This window comes from Antechinus flavipes, chromosome 2 (assembly GCF_016432865.1).
Source record: "Antechinus flavipes isolate AdamAnt ecotype Samford, QLD, Australia chromosome 2, AdamAnt_v2, whole genome shotgun sequence".
Taxonomy (NCBI): domain Eukaryota; kingdom Metazoa; phylum Chordata; class Mammalia; order Dasyuromorphia; family Dasyuridae; genus Antechinus; species Antechinus flavipes.
In genome coordinates, this window is record NC_067399.1 from 468,691,614 (window position 1) to 468,712,227 (window position 20,614).

The 20,614-nt window shown below is 35.7% G+C and overlaps 1 protein-coding gene across 2 annotated transcripts in view; it reads left to right on the forward strand.

The window, feature by feature from the left end:
* Positions 1–8,762: 8,762 nt before the first annotated feature.
* PBX3 (PBX homeobox 3) overlaps positions 8,763–20,614 on the forward strand; it is a 293,498-nt gene continuing 281,646 nt past the window's right edge. Inside the window, exons 1-2 of one of the 2 annotated variants that reach the window (XM_051979650.1) lie at positions 8,763–9,045; positions 10,243–10,316. In XM_051979650.1, the coding sequence (XP_051835610.1) occupies positions 8,846–9,045; positions 10,243–10,316 (274 nt within the window). In that variant the 5' untranslated portion in view covers positions 8,763–8,845. The remainder of the gene's footprint in view (positions 9,046–10,242; positions 10,317–20,614) is intronic. The other variant, XM_051979651.1, reaches the window with a different exon arrangement.

The following is a 20,614-nucleotide window of genomic DNA, read 5'->3' on the forward strand; positions in this document are numbered from 1 at the left end:
CTGGACCACTATTTAAATCCTTTCTGGCTTGTTAGGATCTGTCAGACTTCTGCTCAACTCATTCACCCTTTAAAAGACCCGGTATCACCTTTATAGTGTGATAAAACATCAGTGAAGTTTATCAATGAAGATATGATTCTTATGATGATACAAATATTATGGCAGCAGATTTGGAATTTAGTTCCTTGGGTATATATGAAGTTTTACCTATTATGACTAGGGTTGATCATGAGTAACTAAGATTGGAGTATTTGAAACATGTCTCGAAATCAATTTCATGACATCAAGAAAATAGATGACAATAAAGAAAGAAAAAGTAAATGTGAGGTAGGGAATTCATTTGAAGACAAGTAAGCAAAGTGAATTGTTTGGAACTCTATAAGCCAGCAGCTGGGCAGTTTGTAAGTACTTCAACCTACCTAATTGTAAGGTTAGCTATTAGCTTTGCAGTAGGGAGTATTTAAAAGTACACACAACATATGAGGGAAAGAACCTGGAACCAACTAGCTTGCTACATTCCAAGAATCCATCTGGCATTTACCGAACTGCTTGTCCTACATTAAACCCTGCAGAGTAAAAGTCATTTTTCATATCTATATACCTCTATTTTTGGTTCCATGTAAGACATTTTATTGAGTTTAGGGACTGAACCTGGAGACTTTTCAAAAATGCCTAGTCAAAAGATTTGTCTAGGATACAAATTTTCTAATCTTTGAATCTTAAAGAAAAAAAAAACTTGCTATTTAAAAAAATAAAAGATTAACAATAATAGCTTACCTTTATGTAAGGATTTTTGTGTTTACAAATCACTTTAAATAAATTATCTCACATTTGTACCCCAACTGCTATGAAGCATGTAGTACAGATGTTAATATATCCTCTTCACAGTTGAGTAAACTGGTTTTCAAAGAGGCAGAAGCATTTGCTTAAGATCATATGATTAGTAAATGGCAGAGCCAAGTCTTACAAACTCATCTTTTGATTCCAAGACCAAGGGCACTTTCTGCTATAATACATATAACTTCTCCCGAAAGCAAAGTGTCTACTAAAAGATGAATGTCCAGATCTCAAGCCTTAGTGAACGTTATGGTTTTAGTATTCTATTGATAAAGGGAAAGATGAGAGACAGCTGGGAATGAAAGAGGTATTTTATATCTTAAATGTGAGTTTTGTTGTAGTTTCTAATGAGAGTTAAAGTCAACTCTCATTTATTCATGCTAAAGGGAAAATAGGAATAGGTAGATAACTGAAATCCAAATACAAACTGCAATTCTCTTTCTAGTCTATTTTTAATCTCTACTTCAACAAACCTGAGATTCTAGCATATAGAAAAAAGGCAGACTGGGGATTTCTAATAGGGAAATGATACATCAGTGTCCTGATAACAACAACATCAACATTGGTAAATAACACATTTATCTAGCAACTTTTATCATTGCTTCTATCTCTTAAGATTATAAGTTCCTATCCATTGATATGAAGAACATATGATCTGTTTCTCTTCTAATTTTTTTTAGTGTATTTTCTATTAAAGTCATATATCTATTTAGAATATATATGGAATATGGTGTAAGGTGTTGGTCTAAACCTAATTTCTGCCAGAATGCTTTTAATTTTACCAAAAGTTTTGTTTAATCAAACAAGGAGGCTTTTTCCTAGGCAGTTAATGCTTTCCATTTTATGAAAAATCAGATTATTGACTTCTATTGTTTTGGATTCTTCCATGTTTTGAATGTTCCAGTTATCTCCCATTAATTTTTTTAACCAATGTCAAATTATTTTGATGATTATACAGCAAAATATTTGCTCTATAATATTGAGGTCTGGAAGTGCTATACCCTTTTTTGTGCTTTCTTTTTTATTAGTTCACTTAATGGTCTAGATCTTTTGTTTTTCACAATAAATTTTATTTCATCATGTTTGCTAAAGTATCATCTTGATAATTTAATTGGGCTAGTATTAAAAATATGAATTTTTGATAGTATTGTCACTTTTATAATATTGGCATAGCCTAGCCATGATCCTGAATATATCTCTAATTATTTTTTATTTTTTTTTGTGGAATACTTGTGGAACTGAATTAACAAAAGTCTACTGTGTATTTTGGTTGGTCACTCTATTTTATGTATTTTGTAGTTATTTGAAATGGGATTTTCCTTTTTTATTGCTTCTTGTGTTTTGTTATTATGTAGAAATGCTATTAATGTTTGAGAATTTTTGTAGCTTGTGATTTTGCTGAGATCATTGTCTTAATTAGTATCTTAAGTATAGTATCTTCAATGATTCCTTAAGATTTTCTAAATAAACCATCATAACAGAAGCAGCTACACTCAAAGAAAGAACACTGGGAAATGAATATAAACTGCCTGCATTTCTGTTTTTCTTCTTGGGTTATTTATACCTTCTGAATTCAATTCTTCCTGTTCAACAAGAGAACTGTTCGGTTCTGCACACATCTATAGTATCTAGGATATACTGTAACCTATTTAACATATAAAGGACTGCTTGCCATCTGGGGGAGGGGGGAGAGGGAGGGAAGGGAAGAATCGGAACAGAAGTGAGTGCAAGGGATAATGTTGTAAAAAATTACCCTGGCATGGGTTCTGTCAATAAAAAGTTTAAAAACAAAACAAACAAAAAAAAACCCATGATCATTAGTAACATGTGTGACCTGTAATAGGGACTTGTTCTCTCAAATAATAACTATTATAATGCCAAAATCTCCATATTCAAATAAACAATATGCATTAAGGAAGAAAAAATAAATAAACCATCATATCATAATTAGCATAAAGATAAGGAGAAGGTAAAATTAAGTATTTTTTTCTTTATTGCTATTGGTAGCTTTACCAGAATCATATCAATAATACGAGGGACTTGCTTTACTCCCATATTTCTTGGAAAAGTTCTAGTAAATCTTCATTGTATATGATGCTTGCTTTTGATTTTAGATAGATGCTTTTAATGATATTTAAAAAGTTCCCACCATGCCTATATTTTGTGGAGTTTTTAATATAAAAGGGTATTGTACTTTGTTAAAGGCTTTTATATTTATTGAGATCATCATGTAGTTTTGAATGTTTTGGTTTTAAAATGATTATTATTTTCCCAATGTTGAGTCATCTTTTTTTTTTTTTTTTACATTTTTACATTTCTAATATGAATTATTATTGGTCATTATAGATGATTTCTTGTGTAAATCACTATAGTCTATTTGACAAGATTTTGTTCAGAACTTTTGAGTCAATATTCATAAAGGATATTGACCTTTTGTTTATGTTTTATTGTTCATTGTTCATAGATACTAGCACTATCTTTGCCTCATAAAACGATTCTGATAGGACGCTTTCTTTTTCATTTTTTTGAGAATAATTTGTGAAATATGGGTGCTAACTTTTCTTTGAAAGTTTGATAGAATGGAAATATGTTTAAAAGAATTGCATGGTTAACCTAAATCATATTTGTTGCTGAATTGGAAGACAAAATCTTACAAAAGTGAATGTTGAAAACTGTATGTGTATTTGGAAAAATGAAACTATTGAAAAAAAAAGCTTGATAGAATTCTGTGAATCCATAACGACTGGGTTTTTTTTTTTTTTTTTTTAAGTTCCTTTATAGCTAGATCTATTTCCTTTTATGAGATTGAGTTATTTAAGACTTCTATCTAATCTTCTGATAGTTTTTTTGAAAGTATAATTGTCTTTTGTGTTTTTAGTTTTGTTAGTATATGATTGCATATAATGTTCTGATTATTCTTTTTTAGTTTTGTTGTCATCTTTTTCATTTGCTACTTAATTTTATTTTCTACTTTTTAAAAAATCTGATTAGTAGTTAAGGGATTATTAATTTTATCAGTTTTCTCCCAAAGAATCAGCTTTTAGTTTCATCATTTCTATGGTTTGTTTTCAATTTACTAATTTCCCCTCTAATTTTTATATTTATTTTAAATCTATTGGCTTTCTATTTTTTTAAATGCTTATTCAGCTTATATTTACTCTGTTTTGTTTGCATATATTTAAAAGGATATAATTTTCACCTTGAGGATTAGTTCAGCTATATCATAGAAATTTTGCTATGTTGTTTCATTATTTTATTTTACATCCTTCTTGTTCTTTGACTCACTCATTTTTAAAAAAGGATTTTATTGTCTCCATTCCCGTCTGTTTCTTTTGCTTATGCTCCTTGAACTCAATGACTATTTTTATTTTGGTATGGTCTGTAAAATATGGATTATTTCTACCTTTTTATTTGCAAGATTTTTGTGCCCTAATACATGGTCAATTTTTGTAAAAGATTTATGGAGTACTGAGAAATATGTATATTCTTTTGCTGTCCTATTTTTTTTATTAAAGCTTTTAATTTTTGAGATATGCATGGATAATTTTTCCACATTAACTATTTTGCAAAATATTGTGTTCCAATTTCCCCCTCTCCTTCCCCTACCTCCTCCTCTAGATTTGCTTTCCTATTTTGAAGATACCATAAATATTTTTCCAGTTAAGTTTTTGAGATCCAGATTTCCCTTTTTTATCTTTGTTAGACCTATTGAAAACTGATAAAGGGGTATTGAAGTCTCTTATCACTATCCTGTTACTGTATCTTCCTAAAGCCCAGAAAATGTTTTAAGAATGAGTGCTAAGGCATTTTTAGTGTATAAGTTTATTACTGTATTGAATTGTTGTTTATGGTTCCTATCACCATAAAGCAGTTTTCTTGTTTATTCCTTTTTATTTTTTGAATGCTTGTTTTTGCTTTGTCAGATAACATGATTGTGACTGTTTTTTGGATTCAATTGATTCATAGTGAATTTTTTTCCCTATCACCTAAGTCTTACTTTTTGCCTTTTAAAAATGTGTTTCTTGCAAAAAATTTTTTTTGCAGGGTTTTATTTTCTTAACAATTCTATTATTTTCTTGTTTTATTGGACTATTTAATCCAATCATATTTAAAATGATGAGTTCGGTTTATATTTCCCTCAGTTCCTGATATTGCCTTTTTAATTTTTAATGATTTTTCTCTTCCTGATATAAACATAGTGCTATGCTCTTTCAGTTATTTTACCTTAATTTTTTTTAAGGGTATCCCCGTTCACATTGGCACTCTTTCCCTCACTCCTGATCTTCTCTCATTTGTTATCCCTTTCTCTCTGGAAAAGGGTTTTTGCTTATTAATTCATTTTCTCTCTCTCCATTTTTATCTGGTTATATAATTCTTTCCTTTGCCCCACCTTAGTTAGTTAAATAGATCCTCTTATTCTTTTCTCCCCTTCAACTAGTCTTGTTCTCCAGTTTTTTAAATTTTATTTTTTGTGCCTCTTTTGAAAAAATTATTTCATTCATTCTCTTTATTATCCATCCTCTCTGTCTGCTCTGGACCCCCATTCTCATTCTCATGATTCATGACCCCTATAATTATCTGGTCTCTCTCTTTTCTCTGTATTCCTCATGCAATCAGAATTTTGAAAGTATCCATTTTAGCCTTTTTTCCTCTAGGCAGTTTCTGCCACTGCCTTATACAGCTTGCCATGTGCTTTTTCTTTTCCATTGTGCCTCACTTTCAGAACAATGCCAATTATGTTTAGTGTCAGAGAGGATACTAAGCCATGATAGGGTCCTTCTCTATTGTGTCCCTAATTACATAGCCCATTACTGATCACTTTTCTTGGTTATCCTATCCTCCCTCCATTCCCCACCGTATTTCCCTCAAAAATCTCATCCCTGATATATGCTTTAACTTTGTGTTTAGCTGTCATTTTAAAAAGTATTGTTGAGAATGGCCATCATAGTTGCCATTCTAAAACTGCTTTTTCTGAAGTTTCAAAATTCTGTTTACACTAAAAATAAAGTTTTTGAAAAAAATAAGCAAACTTCCCCAGGTGCCAATAGTCCCCAGGAGTTCCAACTCCATCCATGAAGAATTCTTCAAGCCTCAATTCTACTCCTTCCCCTCTGCTACATCCAGTGTAAGTCACCTTGACCTAACTCTTGATTTAATCCTAGCATATCATGCATTCCTCTGTCTCTTTGTTCACCTCCCCTCTCCCGTTTCTTGTAGCTTCCTCTTAGGTTGTATGATTTCCCACAAAAAACAAAGCAAAAAACATCCCTTCATCTCCAGAGTCTGTGTTTCTCCACTTTCCATCCATGATGCCCCATGCTTGATTTTTCATTGTTACCTCCATCAGACTTCTTTCTGCCTTCTGTACATTTAGAAAGAAGTTTCTTATTGGTATCTCTGTTGTCACTGCATTTTTTCAGGAATATATGACCAAAAAATTTGGAGACAGAAACCTTTAGGGACTAATGTAAATAATTTAAGACAACCTTAATCTGAATTAAGGGACTACTTCAAAAGGGAATGAGTTCTGTGTGAAATAAGGAAAGTGAGGTTCTGAAAGATGAACCACTGACTCAACTTAAACAGAATTAGTGGTATAGTTTAGAACTTGCAATCCTTTGACTCCCCGTAGTCTACTTTCTCCTACATCAAGCTTGCTCCAAAGGAGTTCTGGTTCAAAAGAGATTCCCTGGTTGTGGGCTTTGGAATTCAGGGTTTAGATTGAACACTTCTTCCAGGAGTCAGAGGGTTTGTGTTTGAATTCAGATTTTGCTATTGTGAACTTAGGCAAGGTATTTTTGCTCTTTGAGTCTTATTTGTGTCGCGTGTAAATGAGGGGCTTGCACTAGATATGATCTTTTTTCTCTCTTTCCCTCCAAATGTTGTTCTTTGTGTTAAGAGCACGGGCTTTAAAGTCAAAAGGATTTATATTATTTATAGAATCTGCACTTTCTAGTTGTGTGAAGATTTTCAGCAAGTCGATTTTATGCGGGCCTTAGTGTCCCCATTTGTAAAATAAAGGAGGGAGTTGGACGAAGATGGTCCATAAGGTCCACTCTTGCTGATAATTCGCGATTTTGTGAAAAAAGTCGCCTTCGTCAGGGCTGCCGAAGGCCACAAATGGGTTTCTTTCCTCAACACTCCGGATTCCACACAGGCGAAAAGCTCCGGGGTACCTTCTCTTTTTATAGCGCCACTCTGGTTACTATAGCAACGGCGGACCGGGGCGGAGCCTTCTGCTCTTCCTGTCGTAGAAAAAACGTTTTCGAAATCTCCAATCAGATTAATCGTCTCCTCATTCGGCCCCGCCCTATTTACCTGTATGAGCGTTGTGATTGGAGAATGATTCCCGTTTTGGTTCCCTCGAAAGGGTCCCTCCTACTCTCGGGAAGCGCGGGAAAGTGAACAGGCCTCAAGTCTTCACTATGGGCTTCTGTCACCTACAGCGGCTGGGGGTTGAAGCTGTGGAGTGAGCCCTAGGGGAAGAGGGCAATTTCCCTCCTCCCTTACGCTTTACATCTCTCCGCGCACGCGTACACACACCATCCTCCCACGCTCCCCATAGAAAAGTGCGCCACCCACTAGCAACCAGCTGGAGACAGTTGGCTTGGACTTCGGAACCTACGCGCGCGCCCGCTAGCCAAAAGAAGAGTTTGGGGCGCGCGCCTGACGGAGAGGTGCGGAGGACGGGAGGGGGCGGGGCCAGGGCGAGGCGCGGGCAGACAAGAAGTCCAATGGCCCCTGGCACCTCCTCCAGAGGGGCGTGACCAACGCGCGGGCTGCTCCACCCTCCGCCCCTCCCCTCCGCGCCGGGGGCCCGCAGTGAGTGAGGGAGTGAGTGAGTGAGTGGCACTGGCAGCCTGTCAATCCCTCACCAGAGCGGCCATCGAGCCCCGTCCGCTGGCGGCTGCTTGCCTGCCAGCCCGCCCGCCTTCCTGGGTGGGTGGGTGCGCGGCTTGGGCGGCGGCGGGTCCTGCTTCATAAATCTGCGGGGCGCCCGCTGCCCCCAGCAGCTGCCGGGCAGTCCACCCGGTTCCCTGCCCCGACTCCCAAACTTTCTCACCCTTCTCTGTAACCCCCCCTTTCACCTCCACCCCGTGTCCATCTGTCCTTTCCCCCTCCTCCTCCTACCGATTCCCTTTCCTCTTTTTCCTCTCCCTTCCCCCCCAACGGGGGGTTTGCGTCCTGATCCTGCTTCGTCTCCGGCTTTAGCTCCGATCCGGTGGCGGCGGCTGCGGCTGCGGCGGCGGCGGCGGCGGCGGCTAAAAGAGGGGCGGAGGGAAAGAGGGAGGGGAGCGAGCTGAGAGTGAGGAAGGGGAGGAGGCGGGAGCGTCCCGGCAACTCGGCGGAGGCTCTGGGGCAAGTTGCGGGAGGACCAGCCGCCCGGCTGCCGCGGGCAAAAGGCGCTGTGAGGACGGGGCGCGGGAGCAGCGGCGGCGGCTGCTGCGGCGGCGGCAGCGCCGGGAGCGGGAGGAGCAGCCGCCGCCACCGTCACCACAGCCGCCACCTCAGTCACAGCCGCTCCAGCCGCGGGGCCCCGGATCTCTCAGCTTCTGCCGCCGCCGCCGCCACCTCCTCCTCCTCCTCCTCCTCCTCCTCCTTCTCCTCCTCTTCCACCTCCTCCTCTTCAGCGGGTTCTCTCTAGCCTCCGGCGCGGCTTCGGCTTCGGCTTCGGCTCGCAAGGCCGGGTTAGCTGTCGGGCCCCTAGCCCTCCCCCGGGCCCGGCTCCGCTGCCGCCGTCGTCTCCGCCGCGGGCCCTCCCTCCTTCCCTGCACCCCGGCTACTCTCCCCCCCGCCCTCCCTGCAGCCGCGGGTGGGGAGCGCGCCGCCCCCCTCTTCTTTTCCTCTCCCTCCTCTCTTCCTCCTCCTCCTCTTCCACCACCACCTCCTCTTCTTCTTCCTCCTCCTCCTCCTTTCACTCTCCCTCCTCCTCCTCTTCCACCTTCTCAGCAGCAGCAGCAGCAGCCGCCGCCGCCGCCGCCTCCCGCTCCCGCCCGCGCGCGGCGGGATGGACGATCAATCCAGGATGTTGCAGACTCTGGCCGGGGTGAACCTGGCCGGCCACTCGGTGCAGGGGGGCATGGCCTTGCCGCCTCCCCCCCATGGCCACGAAGGGGCGGACGGCGATGGCAGGAAGCAGGACATCGGCGACATCCTCCACCAGATCATGACTATCACCGACCAGAGCCTGGACGAGGCACAAGCAAAGTTGGTTTCGTCTCATTGAACATCTTTGTGTGTGTGTGTGTGTGTGTGTGTGTGTGTGTTCGAGGTGTTCGAGCTCTAGGTCCCCCCCCCCCCCCATCCTGCCTTCTTCCAGTGGGTGGTGGTTGTGTTTTTTGTTTTTGTTTTTGCTTTTTTGTTTTTGTATATTCTTTCCCTTTCTTTCTCCTCCTCTTCTGTTATAAACTATCATATTAGTTTCTTTTAAAAATGAACTTTGTTGTTGAAATAAAATTTTATCCTGAGGGGCCCCCATAAATTCCCACACTATCCCTTTGGAGGCAAAAGGGAAAAAAAAGTTGCTCTTGGGAATTTTAAACCACACTTCACATAGTGCTTGTTTCAGATATTTTTTTTAAGGCAAGAAACTGGATAGATGTTTACTTTTGCCGTTTTTTTTTTTTTATCTGTCAGCAACCCCATTTCGATCCCTTCACAGTGATTTAAGATGACAAAATTGACCAATAAGTGTTTGCTGAGAGAGACTGTGATTTCCACTTGAGGAAGTATAACTTTCTTTACTCCATCAAGTCCTTGTGTTGGGTTGTTGCCCGATGAAAGTGACAAGACATTGTTGCTTTTTCCCACTTGCAACAGTAAATGTTTAAATCACAGTAAATATAAAATAAAGGCTCAAGAGTTTGAAGGACACCTTACCCTTCTCCCAAGTAATAAATCTATTTCTTGTTGCCGGAAGAGAAAGTTAAGGGTTGTATCCCATACAGGTTAGTGAACAATTTTAACCAGAGCCAATATGATGTGGAAACAAAACAGATGGGAAAAGTAAGTCTTTGAATAGACCTAGAAAACTTTAACTGTCTTTTAAAAATGCTGCTCTCTTCTATTCTTCAGTTAGTGAATAAATGATAGTCCAAATACATGTTCTTCCCCCCCACCCCCCTCACCATTTGTTCTTGGTGCTCGCCAATTAAGCTCCCTCACATTTCTCGATCTTTTCATCCTAGCACTTGATATAATCACTGCTATGTATAGGGCAACTATACTGGGCTTCTCCTGAAGATAAAAGCTATCTTTAGAAATATACTCAGGTTTGCATTAGCTTCTGTGGACTTTGGAAGATACAGATTTGACATGAAATCTTTAAGTACTCATTTGAAGAAAGCGCCGTGTTATTCAATAGGTGATGCTAATACCTTTGTTTGGATTGTTTTTTCCCCCCAGAAAACATGCACTGAATTGTCATAGAATGAAACCTGCTCTCTTCAGTGTCCTATGTGAAATAAAAGAGAAAACAGGTAAGAATTCTAATGTTACAGTGGTTTCAATGTGGCATTGTAACTACTCATTTGACTCTGCCAATCTAGGAGCTGCTACTTTGGGTACCGCCATCTTTGATCATTCTCTCTTTTTCCACCTACTGATCTTGGTGGGAGGGGGGGGGGTGCAGATAAGATAAGGGTGTGTGGAGAAAGCCGCAATAAATCTGGAGTCAATTTTACAATTCATACTCCCGATGTAAAATGAAATATAGATGGAAAAGCTCATGTGTCATCTTTCTTAGGAGCCAGTCCCCTCTGGCTGTAATCAGGGAGCAGCCACTCTCCGTCTTTTCCTTTTTCCTTGTTTGTATGTCAGTTTTTTCAAGGAGCAATGTGAGAGTGGATGCCAATTGCAGAATCCCTTAGAGGAAGCATCGCCAGCAACTTTCTGTTTTACTTAGACAACCTTAAGCATCAGCTTTCCCAATAGAAGAATGTATATAAGATTGAACATATCTCAGTAGCACAATTTGAATTAGGCTGCTGAGTGGGAAAAATACTTGTACAAAGTATGAAACAATAAACATGTATTTTTAGACTTCTTATACATTATATTTATATTAAATGTATACTTTCTTTGAATACATGAGAAGAGTTCAAATGTAATAAGCTTAATATAAGTTTATGAAATAGATAAGAAAGGCCAAGTGGAAGGTTAAAATTGATTAAAGTTTTCAAGGGAATATTTCAAGGCTTTGTGCCATATTAAAGAAAAACAATTTTCAGGAGGAAAGGAATTATGCACAAATGCATATTGAACAAGCCTTGTATATGATTAATTAAAAAAAATTTTTGTCCATTTGGAATTACACAGTTTCTTAATTTTGAGGTAGTTATATCAGTTCAAGTCAGAAACTAGTTAAATTTGGATAACTTTTAGTGTGGGTGGCACCATTTGCTTTTTACATAGTATAGAACCAGGATGACAATAACCAAGTTTGAACATTTTATGAAGCATATTTTAGTGTATTAAATGTATGTTGTAGATGGAAATTAATTTTTTAAAAGTTGAGGCAAAGAAAAGTTTAAAAGCCCAATATATGCAAGAAATGGGAAAGTAAAAGGTTAAATGTAGTTATGGTAAAGTTGAATGCAAAAATGTTCACACACTGCGTATATTTTAGACTTATTGCTCTCATTTGTTTAATAGATTTTATCTAGACAAAATATTTCCAAGAAAGTTAGAACTTATTGGTTTTTTTAAAAAAGGTATTACAGAAAAACATTTATTAAGTGGTGTTTTTCATGTTTTTCTTTGAGAGACAGAAACAGACATACAGAAAGACAAACAGATAGAAAACGTGAATTACTGTTGAGAAAACCTTCCACACACACACACACACACACACACACACATATGCGTGTGTATAAATGTAAATGCAAGCACACTTTATTTTGAGAGTTGTGGGCATTTGAGATTGCTAACTTTATTTTGCGTGTCAATTTTTAGTTACCTTTGTAAATCGTAGCCTGCTTAAATTACAGACAAAATTTTTTATCTGACTATAAAATGAGACATCAAACATTAAATCATGAAGAGTCTTAGCTTAGAAATCTAAAAGTGCATAGTTCTCAGTAAATCATGTTGCTTAATGTCCAAGGGTTTTTGTGCTATCAGGACTCCACTTCAGTTTCTGCTGACAGCTAAGCACTTGGGTATTGACTATGTTGTGAATATTAAGATTGATTCTGCTTTCTATTGCATTATATTATGTGGGATAAGGGGAATATCATTCTACCCTGTATTCCCCACTCTGTTACCCCCACCTATATGCCTTAATCACAGTTAAGACTCTTTCCTCTTTGACTTGTATTTATTTCCTTGCTTCTTTGTAAGTTTTTGCCAAAGCAGTTTCAGAACTAATCCAAGAAATTGCCTGCCTTGTTAGATATACTGCAGGCAGAATTCAATCAGCAACGAAGAAGTCTTCAGGTTGCTTATTTGCACAAGGCTTAGTTATACCATTTTGAATAGAGAATAGTATAGTCTATGGCATGTCAAAGGTGAGTTAAGAAGAAGAAACAAGTCTTTTCAGAAGAGACAGGAATTACTGGCAGAGAGAATTGGGTAGTTGTATTGCTATTTAAAAAGCAATAGGGTAACTGACAAGGAAAGAGATCTTTATGATTTGAAAATGTTTCTAGGGATTTTAGAGATTCAGCTTTTCTGCTTCGGCTAGTGCAGCCAACTTTGCAAGTTATCTCTTTTGTAAAATAGCTAAAATCCAACAAAGAGTAAAGGCGGTGGCTGGGCAAAGGCAAGAGCCTGCCAGCCCCAGCAGCTTGAGAGGGACAGGATTAAAGCACTGAGTGATTGATGGGGGTGAATCTTTTTCTCTTGGGTGGGTGTGGGGAAGGAACCCTCCCACCCCCTCTTTTCTATGACTTCCTCCTCTTTCTCCAAAACTACTCCTAGTAGAGGACATACTTAGGATCTTCCATTTGTAATGAGACAGCTTATAGAAATATTAGTATTGCCAAAGCAAAGAAAACATGACATCAAATTCTATCTTTCTCCCCTCCCTTGATCTGTTTCTATAAGAATCCATATGAGTGGTCTGATTCTAAATTGTTTTGAATTTGAATGATAAACATTTTTGGGGTATATTTAAATCAAATGTTCTTAACCTGAGGTCTGTAAACTTTAAAAATGATTTATGTATTTTAATATACATTGCTTCCTTTATAATATCATGTATTTTCTTATATACATTTAAAAACATTATTCTGAGAAAGGATCCGCAGGCTTTACTAGACTGCCAAAGAGGTTCACGATCCAAAAAAAGCTTAGCAACCTTTTTTTTTTTTAATAAGATGAATCTTATTTATAAGAGCATACTTTTCCTCAGTCATTTTATTGAACTTTAATAATGTTATGCCCAGTGTTTAATTCTTTATCATCAAAAGAAGAGTTTAGCTTGTCATTTTTAATGGAAACCTAGGGTACTTTTGATGACTCTATTCTCCATAATGGAGTAGTGGTAGTTGGAAGGGAAGGGGGGGGAGTATGTCAGTATATTATGTCATTTCAATTGTTTCTTTTCTCATATGTGTAACTTTGATAGATTAATTTTATTTTTAATTATATTTATTTTAGGGTTTGTCAATAGATCTGTAGTGTCCTCATCACTGTATTTATTCCTGATATAAATAAAGGATTGAGCTGAAAAAAATACATATTTCCTAGACTACTCCCAAATATGAAAAACTATTTTTCTCTTCAGAATATCTACTTTGATTATATACTTTTAATTTTTTTGGTTCAGAATTTAGGGAATATAACTTTCCCTTAAAGTATTATTTTTCCAATTTGGTATTTTCTTACATTGTCATCTATTTAAAAAAAAAAAGCCTTATACTGTTATTTTTAGGTTTAAAATCTGTTTTTCATATCCAGAAATTAATTTTCATTTATGGTATTTGTAAATTCCTAAAAGTGAGCTCCTAAAAGCAAGAAAAATTTTCCAAAAAATCAGCAAAACCAAATAAGAATTTTTTACAACTTATCTTAGACTGATTTTTTATTTCATATTTCTTATTAGAACCTTAAATTCTAAGATTGCATTTATATTAATGATTTGTTAGGGGCTTTCATATCATTTTTAGACACTTAATAATTTCAAATGTTGACATCCTTTTCTTGGTAAAAACACTCTGTCCTCAGTGGTTTGACATCATTGGAAAAGCCCTAAGTTATGGGTGATTTGCTACATTATCCTGTACTCTTGCAAAATATTTTGGGAAATTCCTTTTTTATATATTTTCACTTGAAGTATACTCTTTAAGATTGAGTCATTGTAGAAAAGAGCTGTGTCTGCATATATACATGAAAAGATAGGAATTTTTAAAAGTTGCTATATTTATATAATATACATATATGCACACATATCTTTTAAAGACCCACATAACCTTTCCCTTTTTTAAACACTAGTTTAAAATACTCAATGTTGATAGCTGCCAACCAAACCTTGATTTATTGCCACCACAAACCCTAAATAGCATTCATTTACTAGTAATGTCTAATGGCATACATGATGGTCTGCCAGATTTGTAGCCTTTGTGAGGCTTATAAGCAGGACTGACTTGGGAAGATCATAAAACTTAATGAACTTCTCGACTGCAGGAGGTGTCCGCAGGGGAAGAGAAAGGCCTGCTTGGCTGGTTGGGCTGGTTGAAGTATTTTTTATGTGTGAAGAGAGGGAGAAAATGATCATTTAAAATGTTATACCTTTAAGGGCATCCTCCCCTACAAAGAATAAGGGAAAATTTTAGATAAGAAAAATAGGTAAAGAAGAGAGCTTACAAAATGAAATCTTTTTGGGGAGGATGGAGGTGTAGGAGAGATATTGTCTTCTATGTGAAAGGAAACCTTTTATTTTTATTGTTACAAATGTAACTAGCTATACAGTGTCACCATTATGATTAAAGGGCTAGGTAGTGCTCTCAATCCTCAACACTGCTCCCCACTCAGTTGTACCCAGAAAGGTTTAGAAACTCATTTGAGTTTCTTTTTTCTGTTCGAATTGCCATTCTTCAAAATGCTTAATCTTGACTCTACTTCTATCCAACAATAGAATAACTATATTACATTTTATCATATTTATACAGCATTATGGCATACCTCTAATTTAATGTATTAGGTTCAATTTTACACTAAATGAACACTAGCAAAATGAAAATATCTGTATATTGTGAGAAACATTAATACATATTACACACATTACTATTCTGAATTTTTAAAATACTATTTAAAATTATTTATCATGTGTAGTCAAAAGTTCATACAATGCATCTATCTTATTTTGCACATTTTATTCTAATGCCTTAAAGAATTTTGAAATTTAATGTCATGTTTTTTAAACCTTCTGAAGTTATAAAATCTACTACCGATTAAGCAATAATAGAAATGTAAAGCCATTCAATCATTCTAAATGTCAAAAATTAATTGCTTCAATTTTCTATGAATGTTTTGCTTTTTTAAAAAGTAATTTAAGAATTTTGTCTCTTTCAACATTTTTTTTTTAATATTCCTCATGCATATTTGAGTTTTTGCAGAATAGATTAGGGGGAGAGAGCAACAGACTATGGGGGAATCAGTTTTCTAACTTCCTTTTCCAAATGCCTTTTATTTTGCTGAAGTAAATTATACATAGCAGTTTTTCAGTGTACTTGAGTTTTGTCTCAATTCTTCACCTGTTCTAGAGCTTCATGTTTTTATTAAGAAAAAAGTATCATCTTGATTACATGAATTTGTGCTTCAAACACTTTGTCTTTCCTACCTCTGCTTGAAAAAAAAAAAGATAATGTTGCTTTTTCTTGTAAATACTAACTTCATCTATACTGGCAAAGCACTTTTTTTTTTTTTTTTTTTTTTTGCCTCTATTTTTTTGTGGGATTTGTTTTATCCAATTTATCCAATCCAGTATCATCCAAGTGAATTTGTATATTTTTGATTAATGCTTTTTATTATTTTGGAACTTTTATCATATTATTTAGTTATAACATCTTCCTTCCTCCATTGTAAGAGTGGATAGTAATCCAAACTAGGATATGCCTTATTCTTATCTGCTGCTTTAAAAAACTTTTGAATAAAATACATATATACATATTTATATGTATGTATATATATATATATATTCATTGTTCATATAATAGATTTTTCATTTATATATTATATATATATATATATTTCATTATAGAAATGCATGCTTTGGTATCTTAGTCATTTACTTAATATAGAATTGAAATGTTCAGATTTCCAAAAGGTTATGTAGATCCCAATTCAAGTGTTTTCCCTGTGTTTGTTCTTCATTACAATGGCATTAGCTAGGCTAGAATATCTTACAGACAGTTTAGCTATTAGGTGATAAGATCGTTTTCCATAAGCCAAGCTATACTTGGGGAAAATTTGTCTTTGTTATTTTAATTATACTATATATTTTTATATAAGTACGCCTGTTTGTGTATATTTCAGATAATTATGTCCGCAATATATATGTCCACAGAAACTAGCCTGTTTTAATACTATTACATCCTATAGAATTTGGGTTCTTTATTCTCTTTTAATATTACTAACAGAAATATATTTAGATAATGCTAATAGATATAGTTTCAGAATTCTTTTGTGAAGAATTTGTTTCAGCAATTCTTTTATCAAGATGAACAGAAGGATTTAGATAAGAGATCAGCCTTTTTGTGACACTTTCTTTTTATTCCATAAAACATATAAGGGTTTAAAGTATGAAGATCATAACTCATTTAAATCAATATTTAATTTAAATTATTAAAAGTTTGACAAATCTTGCCAGGACAGCTTTTATAAAGTTGTAGTGATTTGCCTACCAAACTAAAGTGGTGGCTATTGGTTTGGGTTGATAGCTTTATCTTTATAGTCTTCAAATAGAATAAGTCTTATTTCTATATATGTGGGTGATTATAAATGCTTTTTAAAAATAATCTTTCAAATCAGTACAATCTGCATTATTATCTCCGTTTTATAAGTGAGGAAACAATACTTAGTCCCGGGGTCTTATGATTCCCAAGGCCATAACACCTTTCCACTAGACCATATTTACATCCAGCTGACCCCTTTATTTAGAGATGCAATTTAAAAGTAATACCTGGTTTATTGGAAAAAATACAAAACAATCATTTCTTTAAGGAGGAAACCATGTCAGAGGGGAAATTTCCTTTATCTTTAAAACTCGATTTTCATGATGGTTATTTCATGATGTAGCAACCAGCACGCCCTGATTTTAATAGTCATTAACAACATGATCATGTATTTATAAATTTTGTCTGTGTACTTTGTTTTAATAATATTAAGCTAGATTTTCTGAAACTAATGTAATAAAATATTTAGATTAGATTTTATATAGTATCTCTTCATTCTCTGTTAATTACTAATAGAGTAATTACAAATTATTCATTGAAACTTTTTTTTTGGATGCTTAATTTCTTAAGAAAAAAGAATTAATAAAATCTTTCTAGTCTTTATAGCTGGGGATAAAATTGGAAGCAACACTTTGTCTTATTAAACTTTTGTGTTTTAAAGGCTTATCAGACAAGCTTTTAAAAGCACTCAGATTTTAAAAATGTATAGTCAATGAGCAATTGATAATATAGTTGTATTATTTAGAAGCTCAGATTCCATAAGATAATAAAAATTATCTGGGAGAATCTGTTAGTAATTAAAAAAATTTTTTTTGAAGTAATGCATCGGTTCTCAAAGTCTTAATTTTCAGTGTCCAGCAGGTGGCTTTTTGTATTCTTATTATTTAAATAAAAATTTTAAAATGTCATAAAATTTTATCATGATTTAAGTGAATTAACTGAAAGCACCAACAATTCTACTGTCTCTATATTAATGTTTGTAATAGAACAAAGGGATGCATATAGAAATGGTCTTCAACATCATCTAAATTAAGATTCCAAACAGGCATTACAGATGCTGGTAACTTTGGCAATTATCATTTTGTTTGGTGAACAGTAGTAAAACAGTGTGCGGTAAAAGTGTTTAGAGAGAGAGGATAAATAAATTGAACAGTTTTGCAATGCAAAGTGGTTTGTGGTGTTTTTGAGGATTTCTTGGCTCTCTCTTAACTGCTATTGTGAGCCTGGAGCAGATTTCCCCATTGCTAATGCCCTAGAAGTATTAATTCACTTTGATATGCTAATTAGAGGGCATTATGCAAGAAATGAGATTAAGTGGCAGCATGAAGCCATTTGCCTGTCAGTAAATTGAGAGCTTTAGCATCAGGAGGAGCTTTGTTTTTTCTGAGTTTCTCTTGGTTTTGCATATAAATAAAATTGATTGAAAGGTCTAGAGAAGCTTCTAGAACATTGGTGGTTCTTCTCTTCTCTCCCCTCCCTCCCCAATCCCTTGATTATTTAAACTTAATGTTAAAGGCTTTGTCTGAATATTAATTGATCTAATGGGAGCTATTGAACATGAAAATTGCATTGTTTCCATATACCAATGAAAGTAATGGAAATTTTGTGTCATCTGATGTTGTGAGGGTTGATAGAGGTTGGGCCTTGGAATTAGGAAGACTTAAATTAATAAAATCTTATAGTTGACCTGTAAAGGTGTGTGATTATTTGCTGGATGCTTAACCTCTCAATACTCCAGGTTTTGTAAGATTATAAATTATGCAGATGTTGATGATCAGAATTGGTAGCCTGAATTGGAGAAGAGAGCTTCTCCCTTGGAAATACCTCATATAGATACAATCAAAAGTCTGGAGGAAAAAAAAAAAAAGTTGGTGATTATTTCTGTTTTAGAATTCTGAGAATCATAGGATGTTAGAGATAGACCCAAATCTTAGAGATTATCTAGTCAACTCTTTCATTTTATAGATTCATAAATTAAAGCTCAGGAAAGGGGAATTGACTTGTTTGAATAGCTAATACATTGTCCAGCTGGGGCTTAACTCACATTTTTTGGACTTCAAATCTCATGTTTTGATTTTTTTCCCCCTACCAGATTTCTATATAACCACTCACTTTTAAAGTATATGCTTGGTTAAAATCTAGATGAATGCTCATTTGATAAACTATCATTCCTAATTATGAGAAACTATTACTTTGATGGAAGTCATAAGCAAAGACCCCATTTTGGAAGAGAGTTATTATATTAGCTATAGATTTTATTTAACTACATGGAGTGACTTTAAATTAACATTAGGTTTCTGACTTTTAATCCATAAAACAAAAAAATTCTTAATTAAGATTTAAGCTCTGACCTTGACTCAGCCTGTTGAATGAATATTTACTAATATATGTTATATATGTATGTATGTACTTGTTATATCTAAACAGATGGTGGGGGTGTAATGGAAAGAGCCAGGGAAGCTTGACTTGAACATGGGCTTTGACCATATTCTGGGAAGCTTTTCCTAACTTTGGTTTTCTAATTCGAAAAATGGAGATAATATTATTTGTATTAACTACCTCATAGTATTGCTATTAGGAAAAGAGTTTGTATGTAAATTTTAACTCTCTGGATCAATGATTTATCATATATTGAAAATTCTCTTTGTACTTTTATGGAATGAACCAAAGGTTGAGTTTTCAGGCCTAATTTTGAATTTTACTATGGTTGCATTATTTTTTTTGTGTTACTAAAATATGGAAATGCATTTTCTAATATATTTTGGATTCATGAGTCTTTCCTTCATCATTGTTGACTGCTCCATACCTTTCTTTCATCTACAATCCTTTTTTCTGTTTTTCATCAGTCCTTCATAGAGTATGTACAAAAAGGGACAAGAGGCTTGTTTCTTTGAATGTCTTGTGTATACTAATTTACTACTGGGGCTATACATCCATTTCTCATTCTCATACTAGTGGCCCACTTATTTTTCTAGGGATACATGTCCTTGATATAATGTCTTTTATGACACTTCTCTTAGGCAAGTTATCTTTGGCTTCATGGAGGAATTGGCATCTGAGCTGGGCTTTACAGCAAGAGAAGGATTTCAACAGGTAGAGTTGAGGAGGGTGTGTTTCTTGAAGTAACTAAGCTGTTATTGGTAGAATTGGTATGTCTACCCCTCTGAGTTTGGTTACATAACAGAATATTTTGGATATGGGCCGTTGGTTTTGGCATCTGAATTCCACCACTGTATCTGTGAGTGTAAACCCAATAAACCATAACTCCTTTTCAGAGCCATATGGATTCTCAAACCATCACAGCTGCTATGCATGCGCACTAAGGAGGCTAGTTTCTCCTCAGTATGCATGTGTAGCTCCCATTAATGTTAATGGGAGTTCGGAATATGCATACAGAGAGGAGAATCAGGTTTTCTCCAGAGACAGAACTCCTGATTACATTTTCAGTGACGAGTACTTAGTGTACCTACACATTAGCTGCTTTTCTAAATGAAATTCTTGGCTATTTTTAATTCTTGTTCCCTTCCCAGTACTCCCCGAACTAGTTAAATCAATGAATCTTCATTAGGAGCTCATTACTTGCAAAATTTCATTTAAAACATATGAACCTATTTTTGATTGAAATGGGAACAAAAAGCATTTGAAATTGCTTTTGGTGAAAGAGGATGAGATAGAAGACCGAGTGTAAGAGAAAGAGAGAAAAAGAGAGGTGATGAGTTCCACAGAAGCAACAACCTCTTAAAATAGAGGTTGTTGGGGGAGGGGGTCAACTTACTAATATTTTCTCAATCACTTTTTTATTACTTGTATTGGGGGAATTTGTATGAATTGTTTTTTAAAATGCATTAAAAAAAATACAGGCTTCTATATATATCACACCA